Source organism: Chenopodium album, chromosome 6 (genome assembly GCF_948465745.1).
Source record: "Chenopodium album chromosome 6, dcCheAlbu1.1, whole genome shotgun sequence".
NCBI classification, from domain to species: Eukaryota; Viridiplantae; Streptophyta; class Magnoliopsida; order Caryophyllales; family Amaranthaceae; genus Chenopodium; species Chenopodium album.
This window is the reverse complement of record NC_137839.1, coordinates 5,853,711-5,872,384: the sequence shown is the minus strand read 5'-3', so window position 1 is coordinate 5,872,384 and position 18,674 is coordinate 5,853,711. Positions and strand designations below refer to the sequence as shown.

At 34.5% G+C, this 18,674-nt stretch overlaps 3 protein-coding genes across 5 annotated transcripts; all 3 read right to left on the bottom strand.

The window, feature by feature from the left end:
- Positions 1–689: 689 nt before the first annotated feature.
- LOC145635723 (protein PHOX1-like) lies at positions 690–5,782 on the bottom strand. 2 transcript variants are annotated; one of them, XM_081687056.1, is made up of 4 exons: positions 5,209–5,782; positions 2,668–4,760; positions 2,332–2,584; positions 690–1,330 (listed from the first exon to the last, which is right to left on the bottom strand). In XM_081687056.1, the coding sequence occupies exons 2-3, from the start codon at positions 4,751–4,753 to the stop codon at positions 2,436–2,438; spliced, it is 2,235 nt and encodes a 744-aa protein (XP_081543182.1). In that variant the 5' UTR covers positions 4,754–4,760; positions 5,209–5,782; the 3' UTR covers positions 690–1,330; positions 2,332–2,435. The 2 variants fall into 2 exon arrangements, with proteins under 2 accessions (XP_081543182.1, XP_081543183.1); XM_081687057.1 differs by having other exon boundaries at positions 5,225–5,782.
- A 3,506-nt stretch (positions 5,783–9,288) lies between these two features.
- On the bottom strand, positions 9,289–14,092 carry LOC145634401 (uncharacterized). 2 transcript variants are annotated; one of them, XM_081685822.1, is made up of 10 exons: positions 13,989–14,092; positions 13,833–13,898; positions 12,943–13,218; positions 12,634–12,819; positions 12,373–12,498; positions 11,701–11,826; positions 11,469–11,534; positions 9,982–10,451; positions 9,517–9,888; positions 9,289–9,424 (listed from the first exon to the last, which is right to left on the bottom strand). In XM_081685822.1, the coding sequence occupies exons 1-10, from the start codon at positions 14,057–14,059 to the stop codon at positions 9,354–9,356; spliced, it is 1,830 nt and encodes a 609-aa protein (XP_081541948.1). In that variant the 5' UTR covers positions 14,060–14,092; the 3' UTR covers positions 9,289–9,353. The 2 variants fall into 2 exon arrangements, with proteins under 2 accessions (XP_081541948.1, XP_081541949.1); XM_081685823.1 differs by having other exon boundaries at positions 12,943–13,107.
- Positions 14,093–16,634: 2,542 nt separating this feature from the next.
- On the bottom strand, positions 16,635–18,369 carry LOC145636570 (uncharacterized). The gene is made up of 2 exons (XM_081688149.1): positions 18,230–18,369; positions 16,635–17,484 (listed from the first exon to the last, which is right to left on the bottom strand). Exons 1-2 carry the CDS (start codon positions 18,367–18,369, stop codon positions 16,635–16,637), a joined length of 990 nt encoding a protein of 329 aa, XP_081544275.1.
- Positions 18,370–18,674: the final 305 nt, after the last annotated feature.

Genomic DNA, 18,674 nt, shown 5'->3' with positions numbered 1-18,674 from the left:
ATCTCTTAAAATAAATGATATCTACTTTAAAGACAACTTTTTTATTCTTGAATGTGAAGTTTTTAAATATAATTCAACTCAATCAATGAACTACCTAATCAATTCTTACATTAAGTCATTTTTATTCTATAATTAAACTCTGTCCACTAATTTAATACGTAAATTGTAAGCTCAATCGCCTTTTGATTACCAAATCAATTATCCTCGTATCACTTGGTATTTGGCATACATTATCAACAACAAATACAAATTGCAGATGTGCTATTCTTCACTTTTTAAATCAATTTAAAATAGAAACAGAAGGCAGGATCAAATTGTAATATAACCAGATTCATTCCATAATGTAATGAAATCCAAAATAATGCTGATGTCAAATTTTCAATATAGAATCATGGATGTGTGTATTTGTACACCACAAGATAAAGATTCAATCTTCAGTTAATCAAAGCTGTATCTTTAATATTATGGCACAAAACTATGTTTTTTATAATCTTCAGTTAATAACAAGTTGTGATAAGTGATAAGATTGTTCGATTTTTTAACATTTTAATTATGTGATACCTACTTTGATGGAAGAACCATGAAGAAAGAAGAAATATGTCTTAATTATTCATTCTTTTTTCTAAATTTTATTAAAATAAGCATGTTAATAATCATTAAATAGCAACATTGGCAATTTAACATTGATATAAGATTACAACCACCAAAAAATTAAGTAAAAAATTGTCTAATACAAACCTTTCAAACTATAACCATACCATTAATCTTGCGCGCCAAGTTCCATTCCTACAACAAGGGGGCAAAACTATCACAAAATAAAACTAAACAAAGACATCAGACACACTATTTTGTATACAATAATTACAAGCCAATCCATTTTTTTTTTTTTTTTTGGGGGAGGGGCAGGGGTGGTATGTTGTTGGCCACAAAATTAGTAGCTTCTCGCAAAACCTTGTTGTAGCTCAGTTACTGCCCAGAGATACTGCTGGCCCTCCTTCATGTGCCACTATGACTGCTCGATCCTTGGACTGCAGAATCGGGAGTGTGTGTGCAGTACCACTTCGCCACACCTCATAGCTCAAAATACAAATACAAAAGCTATACTAGCTGAGAAAGAATATGATAAGTACTTTCTGTAAGGAATTATATATTGCCTTTCAATTCTTGCATTGGGAATGTGATGAATTTAAAGCAAAACGCCGCCATAAGTGGACTTCAACTATTTCATCTCTGCCCAATATGGTGTGTAAAATGTAAAATTGCAACTTAGTTCCTTTTTCCAAATGAAGGCCCTGTGAGTTGATGCACACGGAAAAAAAAATTGACTGACCTGCATAAGAAAAGCAGAGAAATCAGCTATATAAGATGAAGGCAAGTTCTCTAATTTATAGGATTAGAAGTTTAGAACTTAGAAGCATAGAAGGATTTGATACAGCTATAAATTATGCTTTAAAGGTATGTTCTATTCTTTCATGTTACACCATAAGGCATACCCTATACTTGAAAATCATCTACTAATTTATCAATGGAAATCAACATAAGCCCAAGTAATACATCTGTTCAGCAACAAATTTAAATACAACTATATATTTGTCCTATGCAAAACAATATCTCAACTGATATCAAACTTATATCCGGACTCAACAAACTAACAACTAGCCTATTATAGCAGCCCCACATTTTCTTGTTGACCTAAACATGGTATCTAATGAGGTAGTGTCCTTCTCTAGCATCAAAGAGACTTGAGACTTTCAAGGAAGCTCATCTCCACCGAGGTAGTGGGAATTATTTTGTGGATATCTTCCCAAATCACTGTCCCTATTAATGGGAGCAGTACACATATATACACCAGGATTAACATCATTGAAGCCAATTTCTCAATAAGATGACAGGAAGTCTCTGAACATTGGACTTGTTAGATAGGTTTGAATCAAAATTTACTCACATTCATTCAGTAATAAGTTTCGACAGGGTTGTGATTTAAAAATTGTTCGATAGGGTTGTGATTTGTGAATTTAAATATCACAGCATATAGCCCTTGAACTCAATTTGATAACTCTAGTCAAGCTACCTGTTGGGACAGTCATGTTAATAGCTAGCTGCTAGGGGATGAAAAAAATGATAATGTCTATAAGCAGGTAAGAGAACCTACTGTTTCTAACATAGTACAACAACAGCCAACCATAAAATCATCCAATACAAATCCAGGCAACCTCACCTTCATAAATTTCAAATAGTTGAGGGAAACAAACAATTAATCAGATAGGACAAAACAATGCATATGAAGAATGCAGAAACTATGAAACAAGCTAGGCATATTCACTAACTCACCTCAATTAAGAAATTACACATCTGGAAATATTGGTGCTTGGTACTTCAGGAGTAACCTAAGTTCTGGGACATACTTCATGGCATCTGAATTGGAAATATCTTAATCATGCCTGATCAAGTGCATAATATATTTTTGACACCCGTCTCCGCAGTAATGGTTCAAGGCGGAATGACGGTACTCCAGTGTACCACCTTTTTGCATCATCCATCTCGTTCCATGCTTGTACAATCTCGTCAATCCTGAAACCTACACCTAAAATCATGACACATAGTTAAGCACTCCAAATGGCAAAAGGGTTGAAATTAATTAGTTCTGTAAAAGATCTAGAAATCTACCTTCTACCCTGGAATCATTAGAACAGTGATTCTTCACCATAACAGCTATATCAGTCGGAGAAGCTCCTGCAAGTTCAAACTTTCCAAGAGCGACCTCCAGACATTCATGCCAAACCGGCAGGTCTAGCTTAAACTCCATGATAGATCTTTCATAAAGCATGGTACCCCATAGAACATTAACCTGGGAACTGATAGTCATGGCCATCTCTTCACTATCAATAGTTGATATATCTTTAAATAGACGATCAAACCCCATTTTCTGCATCTGAGCATGGCTGTTTTTAAGGCTGGAGATTGCACTTTGACGCTGCAGCTCTGAATCCTCCCACATTTGCACGCCTTTTTCTATGTTTTCCTCAGCTTTATTATACAGGTCAAGGACACCATTTGGTGACCATGTGTCTAAATCATCATTGTTTGCAACTGCATAGTACCAAGCAAGTTTTGCCTGCTCAAACTGTTGTAGTGCTAACGCTAGATGACCTTCATAGAAATTTGGCTTTATCTTAAGTGCTGCTTCATATTTCTGCCCTGCTTTCTCATACTCCTGTTGGGCCCAATCATAGGCAATTTTTACCTGATCAAGCATAATTTGTTGGGTCGAATCTTCTTCAAAATGTACTCGCTTCCTTGCCCGTGCCATGTGGACGTTTCCCCAATTAAACAGTGCCAATGCTGCCATTTCCTGAAACTTTTCAGCTGCTATATCAAACAGGACCTGAGCTTCTTCACAACTAATTGTCTCTTCCATGGCCTCAGAATAAAGCTTCACCCCTAGCTCATGAAGATCCAAGTATGCATCAGAGCTGAATCCAACATAATTCTTGAACAATTGAGCAAATGGGACAATCCATTCTTCAATGCACAATGTCCCATGTTCATTTACTTTTTTCCCTCTACAACTTCCGTTCTCTGATAAATCGTTAACTCTTATTTTCTCATAGAAAGGATCATGCTCTGGACTAACTTCTACTATGTAAATCTTCACAGAACCTTGGGAGCCGGCAGATGCTTCAGCCAATCTTAGCTCATCACTGGTGGTAATAGTTATCATGTCACCCTCATGATCTTTGTATTTGACAAGAACTGCCTTTGATGTTGGAAACCTATCCTGTATGACCTCCCTCAATTTCAAGAGACTACAATTCACAGGCAGTTGTGCCCACCTGATATCCTCTCCAAAAACCAATTTCACATTATTCTTTGGCTCGTCTTCATTTGCATAAGACATCTTCTCCTCAACCACCACCTTATCCTCAGTTTTCTTCTCTAACAGATCCTCAACTTCTCTCTGCTGACTATCTTCTGCTTTTGTTTGTACATTGGTCTTCAATGCCTTCTTCTTTTCTTGGGATCTGGCTTTTTTATCTTCTTTAACAGCAACTGTCTTCTTGTTTACTGTTTTCTTTTCCAATATGTCCTCCAAGCATTTTCCGTCATCTTCTACCTTCTCCTCCTCATATTTCGAGTTATTTTTCTTCTTAGATTTCTCTTTTACTGCTTTGGATAGAGGCTGTGAAGCTGGAACACTAGGAGATTCAATATACTCAGGAAGAGGATGGTCAAATACCCTATCACCTCTACTTTCTAAAGTCTGCTTCACCCTCTCCGCTATCTCCAAGGCTGTTAAATTGTTCGGCTCCATGGATAGAACTGCATTCAAATCCCTTAAAGCCAACTCCAACCTGTTGAGCCCCTCATAACACCTAGCCCTTTTTATAAGAGCCTTGCTGTACTTTGGAGTAACTTCTAGAGCTAAATTACATTCATGAACAGCTCGAGGATAATCACTAATACCCATTTGCATATAACAAGCAGCCATGTTGCTGCGAAGATAAGCTACATCAATGTGATTCCTCGGTAGCAACTTGACCGCCTTTTCATACTTCAACAAGGCTCCTTCAGAGTCCCTCCCTTGAAACAATCTGTTACCCTCATCCTTCAACTCCTGAGCCATGGCAATGAAAACTTCTGTATCCTTATCATACGCCCTCGGGCTGTTATCTACTGATCTAGTTTGCTTTTGGGTCAAATCTCCTGATTTCTCCCCAATTTGTTTTTTCTTCTTCCCACTTGACTTCCCCATTGCAGACCTACCAACCCAAATTCACAAAAGTTTCAGTTCCACAACACTAGATCATTCCTTTCTTAGATATACTACACCTTTCTTAGATATACTTCATACTTATCTAACAAATTACATATTCTTAGCAGTTTTACTCTATATATTTTGAGAGAAATTATTGGTCAAAGTTCGATCTTGAAAATCCGAAAGTTCTAGATTATAATAGGAGTAATCACAGTTTAGGAATGGAGAGAGCATCAACTAATTCAAAAATGCAGGAAGAATTTGTATCAGCATTATCTCTTACAAGCTAGAAAACCCATTTAAAATCCCACAAATTTTGTTTTTCCAACTGTCAATATTTAGAAATTATTATACCATCACATCATCAGAATCATAATCAAGCATATTCAATTGCATAAATACAATAAACTAAAATGAGCTCAAAAAATCAATTAATTGAACAGAATACTTACAAAGTTAATAACTTACAAGGAGGCAAAACACCTATCTTCAGCTGACAGAAAAAGAGTAATCTGGGCAACAAAATTCCTGTAAAATTACACCAACCACAAAAAATTGGAGAGAAAATGATAAACTTGGAAGAATTGTAAAAGAAGACCCCCCAAATACAAATGGGTCCTCCTTTCTTTTTATTATCTTGAATCACTTTTTTTACAGCTTAGCATCAAAACCACATGAAAAAGATAAGAAATGAGCTGCAAAATTTGTTTCTTTTTCCATAAATAAAGAGAAATAATCCCAGAATTTTGAAATTTTCAAATAAATACAAATTGGGTATTTGCCATTTTCTCCCAAATGACATAAATTTGTATAAATCTTCTTTGGGATGGGAGAAGGTTTAATAAATTTATGTGTATGATATATGTATAAATGGAAATATAGAATTTCTGTATTTTGATATGAAAATGTTTTTTTTTGGAGGAAAAAAAGGAAGAATATAAAATAACAGAGTATGGTAGGAAAGAGATCTGAGCTATGCTTAGTTGCTTGCCAACACGCACTCTTTATTTTTCCTTTCCCTCTTTCTCTCTCTACACGCTATCGGATTCCCTTCTTCTTCAAATTACTCTTTCTTTTTTATATTATTATAAAAAATAAAGTTAAGTAATTTTTTTTTTTTTAAAAAAATATTCCATACAAAATATGTCTTGTGAACATATGACAACTTGTAAAAAACAAAGTAACCTCTATAACACCAATCGTCTACCCCCCATATCACTGATCGAGTAACGCTTATAACACTGATCGAGTAACCGAGTAACAATAACGAAGGAACCCCTGTAAGGCAGTAACATTGACCTAACCCCTATAACACTAGCGAAGTGATTCATAAAATGGTTTATTACACGATGTGACCGGTCACATATAAGAATTTGTGCAAAATATTAAGATTCATATGAATCGGTGAAATTTTTTTTTTTTATTTTTTTTTTTTTAAATGGTATATGTAAGCTTTGGATTCTCTTATCATAAACTTGGAAGGTTCTACAAATAGTAACATGAGTACAATTGTAGATTTGAGGATATGTCGAGATTGTTAAAGTGGAGTAATAACAAGTACAAAATGTTAGTAAGAATATTCGACATTAGCAAAAATCATGATAAAATCAACTACAATTAAAACATGTACAATAGTACACATTCATTTCTAATGCATAAGAAGTATATTATCGGAAATTAGGTACATAAATTGCAATACATCGACATTAATAATATCACCAAGTTGGCAAACCAATTGATTTTAATGACATATTAATATATTATTAAATTGTACAATCACTTAGATTTTATTGGTAGAGTTTTATATTTTCGAGGTAAAAAAAATATATCGCCATGGACGTTAACTATCAACTTAACATGTCATAAATGTAAGGAGTATTATTGTGATTAGTTAATTACCCCTTTATTTGTCTTCATCACAAAAATTTATGTTTATACTCGGAGAAAAATAACTCTCAATCTTCTTCATTTCTCTTTACTTCAAATTCATCTCTTAAGACGTGATGAATGTAGAATAAAGGGACAAATTATATAATACTTTATATACGAGTGATTATTAATCTTAATTTATAATGATGATAATTTACTAATTTAGAGAAGAAATACGAAGACTAAAGGAGTAAAGGGTAACGAATTCTAACAATGTATTTAAAAATGTTAGGGTGGTGTTCACGTCACTCTAACAATGCTATCTTCTGTTGTAAAGACTAAAGGAGTAAAGGGTAACGAATTCTCGCGGGAATTTTCAACTGTAAAAAAAAAGGCTGACAAAAGTTGTTTGGATTGTTTGTAAAGTCTCCACCAAAAAGTGTGGGACTATCGTCTTTCGTCTACCCAATTGCCTTTTAGTGGACACCAAGCCAAACATGTCCTTAATGTCACACCATACCTGATACCCCACTATTCCACTATCATATTTCTGTAATATTATTTTATTATTATATTTTTAAAAAAAAAAAATTGACTTTTTACAATGTTTAACACGCGTCTTAAAAACGTACAAGTGTACATCTTTATTTTTATACGGATAAAAACTATAAAAACTTGATATTCATAAATTATACAATGAAATTAATGTAACAGAATTTCACATAACTATATAATCTCTTATAGATTAATAAGAGTTTATGGTTTAAATTTTAACCCAAGTATTAACAATGGAAAAAAAAAATAGAGACCAAGACAATAATTGATTAGTAAATATGAATGGCATCGAGTCATTGTCCTTTTAACAATAAACCCATATTTGCTTGTTTAATAAATTAAAAGATAATATAATTTGGTTGATTTAACATAATTCAAAAAAAAAAAAAGTACTATGTAGTTTTGTTGATTAAATGAGTGATAGAATATGAAACATATTCCTAAGCTTATGGTTGAGGCTCAAGAATATGTTTTAAACTCTATCAAAGAGAATACAAAATACAAATGAGAATTGAATTTTTATGTAGGGAAAAAGATTAAAGATTAAAGATTTTAGATGAAATTAGATTGATAATATTAAATACCCCACTCTGATAATAATGAATATCCAAAAAGCTAAAGCTATAACATTATAAGTTGTTGAAGGTGACAATTCAATAATACAGTATTGTTTAGAGAAATTATATTCATACACTCTAAAATTTATTGATTATTATTGTATGGAATATATAATTACTCTTGTTTTTAATTGATAAGGAATCATTTTTTTTTTAATTTTTTTTTTTTTTTTTTTTGTGAAATCCTCACAAACCAATTCTGACCATCCTTTCAAAATTGCAAGTTAGACTCTTGGGAGGGTGTGAAATAAGAAAATCTCTACTCCAAAAAGACGATATGATAGCATATTTTAAAATCAGCATTACATTAATTACCTAAGTATGCTCTTTTATTTACATTGACCTAAATTTTTAAAATAATTACTACATACTTTATTTGTATCATCATCGATAAATATCCTCTAAATCAGAATCAATCAATTTGTTTGCTCAACCAATTTTTAGTTTTGTTTCGTTTTAAAAAAAAATTACTTCATAGAATTACTACTTTTCAAAAAAAAAAAATAATAATAAAAATTAAGATTTAGCCCAAATCTAATTGTATCTTTTAAACATTCTGAAACTTAGGATCTCTTTTCCTTTTTTGCCCTTTTTTATGGGACTTTGATCTTCTTCGTCTGTCTTTAATTGGCTTGGTCGCATCCCTTCGCTTTCTTAAAGTACTTCGCCTACACTCCTTTCTAATATAGCTATCTTATTTTGGAGTATTTGGAAACATCGTAATGCAGTTATTTTTAAGAACTCTTTTGCTAATATTCATTGTAATTCTATTCGAGCTTTCTTTATGTTTAAGGAATGGGAGTTACATTCACTTCTTGATGCCATCCACTTTCCTATTATGACAAACACCACTGTCGTCAACCCCTTCCCCCCCCCCCCCCCCCCCCCCCCCCCCCCCCCACGTTATCATAACTTTGAACATTGACATATAAAAATGTAGTAGATCTTACTCCCATGTTTAATTTTAATAAGATTAGTTACAAAGAATAAAATTTCATGACCATTATCGCTTTAAATTAATCATTCCAGGCCATACATGTCATGTATCATCAAATGGGTTGTAATTAAATATATATTAGGTATTCATGTATTAAACTTTACAACTGTTTACATTGAGACACTCTAACAACAAATACTAGTCTACACAATATGTAAAGGGATCAGGTAAAATCATGTATGTTTAAGGAAAAAAGCAAGGGAAATAAGTATAATTAGTCATACTAACTATCATGATTAGCATGTTAAGAAAACTAATGCAATCTTCTGGTAGCCACATAGCAAACTCTTAATTGCAGCAAGCATAAGAATTCCTGGCAAACTATCACCATGGTAGACTGTTGCAATGCCCACCTACCTAATTTCACTTCGTATATAAATAAGAAGCATGCAGAAGATAAGAAGCATACAGAAGATAAGAAGCATGCAATGCACCATTACTAGATATCCAAGGCCGCAGTCTTTAAGAAGGGGGGGGGGGGGGGGGGGGGGGCATGCTCTTCTCCTCTATCAAATTCACAGCAAACTGACTACAAGGGTTGATCGCAGTGTTATAAGTTCTAACAATAACATTGAACTGTGCTCTGTTGCCCAAACCAAGATTGTTGATCATCGTCCAGATCTTCAGCAGCTGATACAAAGCAATAAAAAAAAGAGAGAGATTTATACGAAGTAGATAAACACAATAGGAAGGGACCAAAGACAAACAGTAAATAATCTTACTATTGATCATGTAACATTGTCCATCCTTCCAGCCAGTAGACATCACCAAATCAGCCGCAAAAAGCTTTGGAGAAGAAGCATCAGCAGCACCAGGTTCCTCAAGCTTGGCCTTGAACCTACAGCCTAATCGATATGTACCAAGGTTTATGGGGACAATAAAACTGTCCAAAGATTCCACTAGCCCATACTTTGTGCCATGCTTCTCGTTAAAAAAATTCAGTGCAGCTTTTGCACAAAATTCATTTTTTCTAGCTTTCGATTCCTTTGACAAATAAATGCATCTGTTAACTGACCGACCTTCAGTATTACGCTTCTCACAGTGAGCAAGTACTGGAGGGCATTCTCCACAGCATGCAAATATCGCTTTCTTAACTGAAAAACCATCAAACCCAATCATAAGTAAGATGTGCAGAAAGCAGGTAACAATGGCATGTTAAATTCATCTGATGTAATCAAAGAGCTTACAATTAACAATGCAGCAATGCACATCACGGACTCTCTTATTCCTACACCAAAAGTTGGCATAGAACAGCTTTGGTCTGGCATTCTTCTCAGGCTTGGCAGCAATGAAGTTGCTGTGAAAGCGGATTCCAGAAAACATGTACTGAGCACTTGCCAGTGGTTCAATGAGCTTATAATTTGTACCATGTTCGCAATTGAAAAATGACAGAGCAACTTTAGCACAGTACATACTTTGAGCCAAAACAAGCCCTCCTGGGAGCACAGGACAAGAGATGAAATATTCACATATATCACCAAAGGTAGCCTTAGTTTTGTTAGATTTTTTGGCAGTTGAAGATAAAGATTTAGATGCAGCCTGAGTTGAAGCCTTCTGACGTGAAGCCGTGGGGTCACACTCTTGAGTATTAACTTCAGTTTCTGAGGTGTAAACTTTTGTAAGATTCAGGTACTCTTTTATTGCCTCACTACTGATTCTGAAGTCCACCAAGTAAAAACATTGAAAAGAGTCAGTTCTGTGAAATGTGTATCAATTTATAACACATCCACAAGTACTAATAATTTCCAAATATAATCTTGGCGTGAAAATTTGATCAGAATAGGGGAAAATATATAATAATAAAAAATAAAAAATAAAAATAAAAATAAAAACTAAAAAAAAACGGTTATGTCACTTGGAGCCTTTGAGGTTTTATAAAATGCATGAGCTACCCACTCTTTTTACTCCAAAAAAAAAAAAAAAACAACCTCCATTATATATTTTTTTAAAAAAAATCATGTTACTAGATAACCACACTAAGAAAAATCATTGGAAAAATAATGAAGCAAAAGGAAAGTGATGAAAAAACTTAAATTCATATAATATGATCGAATCACATACAGGGTGATGTGGACTTTACTAGGATCAATAACTCAAAACTAGGAATGTCAATAGTGACCAGCAGCATCAACTATAACGTAGAAGTACATAGTGGACGCCATAAATACTATCAATAGACATTGAAAAATATAACTAAGCATAAGCTGACATCATATATGTAAAAAATGACCATATTAAAGTAATTAAACACTAAACATTACAGTAGAGCAACAGAGCTCAAACTGCAAAGTTACATAGGTCCTAGAGCAATTGGAAGGCCAAAAAGAAATCAATGGTAAAAAAAGAGAAGGATCAAATATTAATGGGTACTTTGAATTAAAGAAAGAACCAAGGCCAACCATCACCAGTCTAAATTTTTTGTGCAAGTATATGACTGTGCAAGCAACAATCATTTCTACAAAATACTTCATGATAACATCAAATAAACACAACAATTTAAAAGCTAGTAAAAGGAAGTTTTATCAAAAAGGCTTAAAATTACCACTCAAAAAGCAAACAGTGTTCAATCGCATACCATGTCAGAGACTAGAACAATCAAAAGAAAAGTGAAAACCCTAAGCTATACAAGCCAATAGGACTGAAAGTATACAAAAGCTCTGAAATAAAAACTAACCTTTTGAGACGAGAAAGAAAGCGTTCTTCGCCTTGTGGTTTATCCATCAAATCTTGCCAGATGTAGCTTCATAGGTGTATTAAAAGTCAAAACAAAAAAAAAACAATTATTAAATATACACATAGCTTCATTGGAGTATGACACACCAATACAAAGAAAATCAATATACATGTGTATGTATATAATAATAGAACATAAACAAAAGCTCAGCAAACCAAAATAACTAAATTACCAGCGAACGAGATCGGCAACATTGATGTTGTTGCCCCGGCTGTTGATAAACTCAGCCACAATAGTTTTCCTTGGCATAAAGAGTTCTTTGCCTTGTCGTTTATTCATCAAGTCTTCCCAGATCAAACTTCATAGGCGTATTATATTCAAAACAAAGAAAACCAATTATATGTACACGTAACTTCATTGGAGAATGATAAACCAGCATAGAGAAAATCAATATACTACCTCGGTAACATTATAGTTCCAACAATTCATTCTTCACGCCTACCAAGACACATTTTCATCCATGTAGTACTTTAATTATATCAATCAAAGACTTAGTCCTATAAGTGGGGTCGTCTACATGAACCAAAAGCTATGTATCTCAATTGTTGATAAACTGGGCCTCAATATAAAATGTGTATAATTGTGTTCAAATTATACATTTATGCAAATCATGAATAAATTACACACCCAAAAAAAATTACACACCAAGATGAACCAAAATAGATCCGTATTGACTATATTTTTTTCTTATGCATATTTCATATGTTCAAAGCAAGTTGAATAAATAGTTCAAAAGTCAAATTATTGCAACTAATGCTACGGAGGTAGTATAAGTGTATGTATATAATAATAATAATAGAACATATAGGTATAAGCTCAATAAAATTATAAAAAAACAAAAAACCTCTGAACTAGATCGGCGACATTAATGATGTTGCCCCAGCTGTTGACAAGCTCAGCCACAATATTTTGTATTGGCAAAAAGCATTCTTTGCCTTGTCGTTGGTTCATCAAGTTAAGGTCGACGATTCTTCATAGGTATATGAAAAACCAAAACAACGAAAATCAATTAGTATATAAACACATAACTTCATAGGAGTATGATAGACCAATGCACATAAGTAAAAGCTTATCAGGGGGAAAAAACATGGTGCTGTTGTCCCACCTGTTGATAATCTGGGCCTTAGTAATTTTCATTGGCAGAAATAGGTGATCCCCTATTGGAGGTAAATCTTTAGTGATACCACAGTCATAAGATTGATCTGTAGAAGGAATCTTTGCTGCTCTGGTATCGGTATTGGTATTGGTATTGGTTGCTCCTTCGAGGTCAAGGTAGCCTGTCTGGCAAAAACTAGAGGGGAGCATAACAAATCAAATGATTGAGGCTGTACCAATTAATTAATAATGAAATTCAAAAAAAAAGATTTTAGATTGAATTTAAATAGAATAGAATAGAATTAAAAGAAGGGCTCACCCTTGGAGACAACGTTGAAAGGATGTTTGCCCATAGTGTGTAGCCAATAGTGCTTCCAAGATAGTGGTTACAACAAGGTGAATGAGTTTAAAGTCGTTGATGGTATTGTTATACTGAGACGTGATGTTTTTGGCTAGTAGTAAAAGACGCGAAACCAAGGACTTTCTGGAAGATGGAGAAGGAGAGGAGTAATGGTGAGATGATGGAGCCTTGGAGGGTTTCTTAATAAAATCCTTTTTTATGTTCAGGTACTCCTTCTTTGCTTCAGGGCTCAAACTGGAATGCAATGCACCCAAACAAATGGTCAGAGACATACATGGTCTTGTAACTATGAGTAAATATAAATAATTGATACCAAAATTGTATGAACCAAAGTTGAGAAAGAAAGAAAGACAGCAGTAATTGGAGATTCGTAAACCAGATACATACCAATCGGCAAACAAGTATATGTAGCTACATTCATTCACCTATAAAAATAACCTTATATTGTCCATAAAATTCATAATACACGAGTAAAATCGATTGATCCAAAGAGATTTTGTTTCGGCTATAATCAAACTAAGTAACCCAGTTTTCTATTGTAATAACAACCCCTCTATTCAAGTGGGTTGGCCACACCAACACCATGAACTTGTAATAGTATAAGAATTATTGTTGATGGAATCAATCTATGCGCTTGGTGACGGTTGTATGCTAACAGCTAGTAGGCATGAATACGTATACAGAATTTTGAAATAAGTAGTGCAAATCCCAGATGTATAATACCTTAATCAATCATCACAATTTAATTTGACATACAAATTCATCATCATCAAATCGAAATTTATGATTTTTTTGGGTAACATGGAACAACAGGAAGTAAAAGCAAAGATTAAAAGGAAAAGAAGAACCTCTTGAGAGTCGCAATTAGGTGTTTTTCGCTTTCAGGAATTTCCATCAATGCTTCGCATAGGTCGCTGAAAAGGAAAAGGGAGAAAATCATAATCATATTCATATGAATATATGAATTGAATAATCGAAAAACAATTAGGGATACAAATTTTCACCTCAAAATAATCTCAATGAAATTTAACTCGACCTCACTGCTACTCTCGCGGCTTTCGTCAGCCATTGCCATAAACAATTCTCTTCTCTCCTCTTCTCTTGATGATTTTGGCAGAAAACGCATTTTTCAATCGGGGTGTTTGTTTAGGAGGAAATTCATGTTCATCAGGCTGAGTTACAAACCTTGTAAATCTAGGGGTAAAATCGTCTTTTCGTGCATTTAATGAAGGGTAGTTTTGTCAGCACAGTAAATATCATTGAAGACGGCACATTACCATGCAAACGTTGGGGTTAGTCAAACTAACGCTGCCAAGTCAATGTCCTTAACCTCCATTACTTGAATTTTCGCAGTTAGCCACAATCATCACTTTCCCAAATTTGTAACCTTAATCTGAAACCATGTTCGAAAACGCATGAAATTGAACCTTGTTGCAGAAACTGGAATATGATAGAGACGAAGATGATCCATTAAGAAAACTTCGATGCCCTTATTGTTATTGCATATCATCAAAACACATGTTTCCTGGAATTAATCCACCCACTCATCAAAGAGGAGAGAGAAACTATCAAATTCTCCAGATTAATCAATTTTATCAAATCAACTCAATTTATTTCTTTCTAAACCTAATTCAGTCCAATCAAATTCAATTCAATTAAAACCAAATCAATTTCAAATGAAATCAAATCAAATTCGAAGAATTTTTGGAGGTTTTTCAGAGCAAGCTTGTACAACAATGGCGAATTTGTATGTATCGTAGTGTCACTAATGGCGAACTTGTATGGTGACCGATCTTCAACATATTCTCTATTGCGAGCTCTGTCATCTCTTTCAATGGCCAAATTGACTACCAGAGGTATGCAAATGAAGAGAGATGATGTAGATCCAGGGAGTAATTAAAAATTATTAGAACACTATACGGTCAGTATACTACTATACTCTATACTCTATATTAATGTTAATTTGTTATGTACGTAGTATTATTTTTATTATGTGTTATTGTGTTGGCACTTGATTAGTTGGTTGTTATTTTTATTAAAACTTTGTTGTATAATTTAATGCCTTTGGGCTAATTATTTGAACTTTATTATAAATTTATTAATATTCGACAATTTTTAAGAAAAAATGTCGTCTCATCATAAACCGCAAACCAAACCGCATTATTACGGTTTAGTTTGGTTTGGTTTCAATACTTATATGGTTTGGTTTGGTTTGGTAAATTGACCAAACCGTATTTTGCGGTTTGGTTTGGTTTAGACTCAAACCGCACCAAACCAGACCGTGTTCACCGCTATCCCTAACACGGTAACACCTATAATAAATAAATTTGTCAAAAAAAAAACTTTTAAATGCCCCATTTTGCAAGAAAAAACTTTTTAAAGCATTCTTTGTTAAAAAAAACCACCACGATCAATTTTTTGTTTAATGACCTGGGCCCTATTTTTCGACATTGACTCTCAATTTCAGGCGTTGACCCATTACTTTTCCACTTACAGCCTATAGTTGGGAAATTTTCCCTCCTTTTTTGTTTGGCTCCCTTATTTCCCCTCTATAAATGCTTTAGGGCAAGCCTCCCCAAATCACTCCATCCAAAATTAGGGCAAATTTTCACCCAAATCAGATCAATAAATAGGTAAATTAGGAATCTTCATAATTTTCTTCAACAATTGTAGTGATGAATTCACCAATGTAGTGCTCCATAGTTCTTCTCTATTCTCTAATACCTCTGTTTTTGTTGCTAATTTTGTAGGTAAAATGGTGAATTGCAGTCTTGCGGATGTGGTTTTCCTTGTGCAAAAAGAACTTGTTGGACTCATGAAAATCCAGGAAGAAGGTTCGAGGCTTGCAAAAAGAACAGCCACGACACCAGAGAACGAGGTTGCCACACGTTTAAATGGACGGATGAGGAGCAAACGGAGTGGCAGCGTGAAATGATTAATGTTTTACTTGCTGAGAGGCATAGGAGGGCAACCGAGTTAACTATTGTGAAGGCTAAAAATGCTTGCCTAGAAGATCACAACAATCTTCAAAGGGGGGGTGCAAAGAGGCTCTGTACCAGAGATGCAGTGTAGGGGTAGAGGTGACCAAGTTGAGCCCGGCCCATTGGTCTGGCCCGACCTGACCCGACCCGATTTTAGGTGGGTCTTGGATAGCTTTTCAGGCCCGATTTTTTAAAAATTTTGGGCGGGCTTGGGAAATCAATTTTATTCAATTTTAGTTAATTTTTTTGCCCCGAAAAACCCGCATGGCCCGCCTAGTTTGGACATGTTTGGCACACATTTTCCGACCCTGAAATTTGGCCCAATTGCCTTTTAGTGGACACCAAGCCAAACATGTCCTTAATGTCACACCGTACCCCACTATTCCACTATTATATTTCTATTTTATTATTATATCATTTTTTGAGAAAAATATTATATTAACGTCTTATTTTCTTTGTTTCATTTGACCTTTTACAATGTTTAATACTTTTTTTTAATGGAAAAGGGACTTCAAATTACTTAATCAAATCATGACAAAGAGTTCAGGGGAGCCAAAATTACTGCTCCAAAATAAAACCATACAAGTGCAAAATAAAGAAACAATCCTGCTAATAAACCACCAAGCTCTAAAACATAAGCCTATAGCCAAAGTCAGAAGGACCAACTATTTAGATGCAGCTCTCCACCATGTCATTCTCATATGCATTTTTTGCAATTAAAGGAACACTGTTGTGCTTCACAATTTCGACTCCCATATCTATTGCCAACTGAGCCAGATTATGAGCAGTTTCATTGGCTTCCCTACGAACATATCTGAATTCAAATTTGCATGAGTCCTTGATTAACTTACCAATGTCACTTAGGATAGCTGTCAGTTCGTGAGTCCCTTGTTTTCCAATATTTTCTAGAGTGCCTTTGAGTGATTGTGCATCTGTTTCAACCGTGACCTTCCTTAACTTCTCGCTGATTGCAAGCTCCATTCCTCCCTTTATTGCTAAGAGCTCCGCTTCTGCTGGGTTTCTAGCTTTGATTTTCCATGACCCACCAGTCATCCAACATCCATATAGATCTCTAATCACAGCCCCTGCACCTGCAGAATCCTCGCTTCTCCAAGCTCCATCAACATTGAGCTTTGCAGAACTACTAGCAGGCCTATCCCAGTGAATGTTCTGAGTACTTTCTTTCTGTTTCTTGCCCTTTTCCTGGAACACATTAGAAATAGCCACCAAGTCTACCATGAACCTGTTATACATAGTAATGGGATGCACCATGGCAAATTGAAAAACAACCTGATTTCTCACTCTCCACATATGCCAAAGAGCAACAACAAAGATTGTTTTCCAATTATCACTTAGAAGTAGATTATATTGATTCCATTCAGTCCAATTAGTATTATAGAAAGTATAGAAACAAAAAATTTTATCCAGCCTATTTCCTTTAAGAATTCGTGACCACATAACCTTTGAGTTAATACAATCTCTAAAAATGTGTAGGTGGGTTTCATTATCTATCTCACATCTGGTGCACAAAGGATCAAAATCAGGAATTCTTTGGCTTAGAATCGAGGCAGCATGAATTATTTGATGGCATGCATTCCAAGCAAGCATTTTGTACTTGTAAGGAGAATTAATTCTTCAAATGGAATTCCATTTAATAGGGATAAAGGACTGATTAGTAGTGAAGTTTGAAATGAGTCTATAGGCACTCTTAATAGTGAACTGACCATTTGTTTCTTTTCCCCAGCAGATAGTGTCCTTGACAGAAGCAATAGTAGGTAAAGGAATAGCCTTTATAAGGGTATTAATGAAATCTGGAATAATATGATTAACCCTAGTTAAATCCCATTTTCCTTCCCTAATAATGTGACTAACTCTCCAATGAGCCATAGAATCCGGAATGGGTTTATCAATCAAAAGATAAATAGGTCTTTCCCCAACCCAATGTTGATACCAAAGGCTAATATCATCCCCATTGCCCACTCTATAGGATAGTCCTTGAAGAAGGAGCTCCTTTCCTTTTAAAATATCCTTCCAAAGAGGTGAGTCGGTTTGACTTAGGAAGCTATTTAAAAAGGTGGAGTTTTTAAAATATCTAGCCTTAAAGATTTTTACCCAAAGTTTGTTAGGATCGGTTAAAATTCTCCAACCTAATTTAGCCGGCCATAAATGCAATGTTCCAATGTCTTAGCTTACGAATTCCTAGCCCTCCCATACTCAAAGGCAAACAAATTTTATCCCAACTAGTTCTAGCTAGATAGTGAGACCTATCCACTTTGTTCCAAAAGAATCTTCTACAACTTCTTTCAAGATCATCAAGGATAGCACAAGGAATAAGGGTAGTTTGCATAGCATATAAAGGATAGGAATTGAGCACCGATTTGATTAAGGTATTCCTACCCGCCATATTTAAAAATTTTGCTTGCCACCCTTTTATTCTATCCTTAGTTTTAGAAAGAAGGTCCATATAATCAGCTTTCCTAAGTCTATTAGGACTAATATTGACACCCAAATACCTTCAAAAAGAAGGAGACCCTTTGATGTTAGAAGTCTTAAGAATTGCTAACTTAAGAGTTAAGCACATTTTAGGAGGGAAGATAACTTTAGACTTGGCTTGACTTATAAAGAGCCCCGAATTGTTACCAAACTCCAAAAGAGTATCCTTAATGACTTCTACATTTTCCATAGAAGCTTTGCCAAAAAGAAAAACAT

Bases quoted from the DNA above. Each gene is read 5' to 3' on its own strand.
- LOC145634401 (XM_081685822.1), bottom strand. From the start codon at position 14,059: ATGGCAATGGCTGACGAAAGCCGCGAGAGTAGCAGTGAGGTCGAGTTA. The intron at 10,452-11,468 runs GTTAGTTTTTAT...GGTGGACTTCAG, and splicing joins TTTCTTTCTCGTCTCAAAAG to AATCAGTAGTGAGGCAATAA. The intron at 9,425-9,516 runs GTAAGATTATTT...GCTTTGTATCAG, and splicing joins ACAATGTTACATGATCAATA to CTGCTGAAGATCTGGACGAT.
- LOC145635723 (XM_081687056.1), bottom strand. From the start codon at position 4,753: ATGGGGAAGTCAAGTGGGAAGAAGAAAAAACAAATTGGGGAGAAATCA. The intron at 2,585-2,667 runs GTAGATTTCTAG...TCATGATTTTAG, and splicing joins TAATGATTCCAGGGTAGAAG to GTGTAGGTTTCAGGATTGAC.
- LOC145636570 (XM_081688149.1), bottom strand. From the start codon at position 18,369: ATGGCGGGTAGGAATACCTTAATCAAATCGGTGCTCAATTCCTATCCT. The intron at 17,485-18,229 runs GTCTCACTATCT...TTTGTGCACCAG, and splicing joins TTTTGGAACAAAGTGGATAG to ATGTGAGATAGATAATGAAA.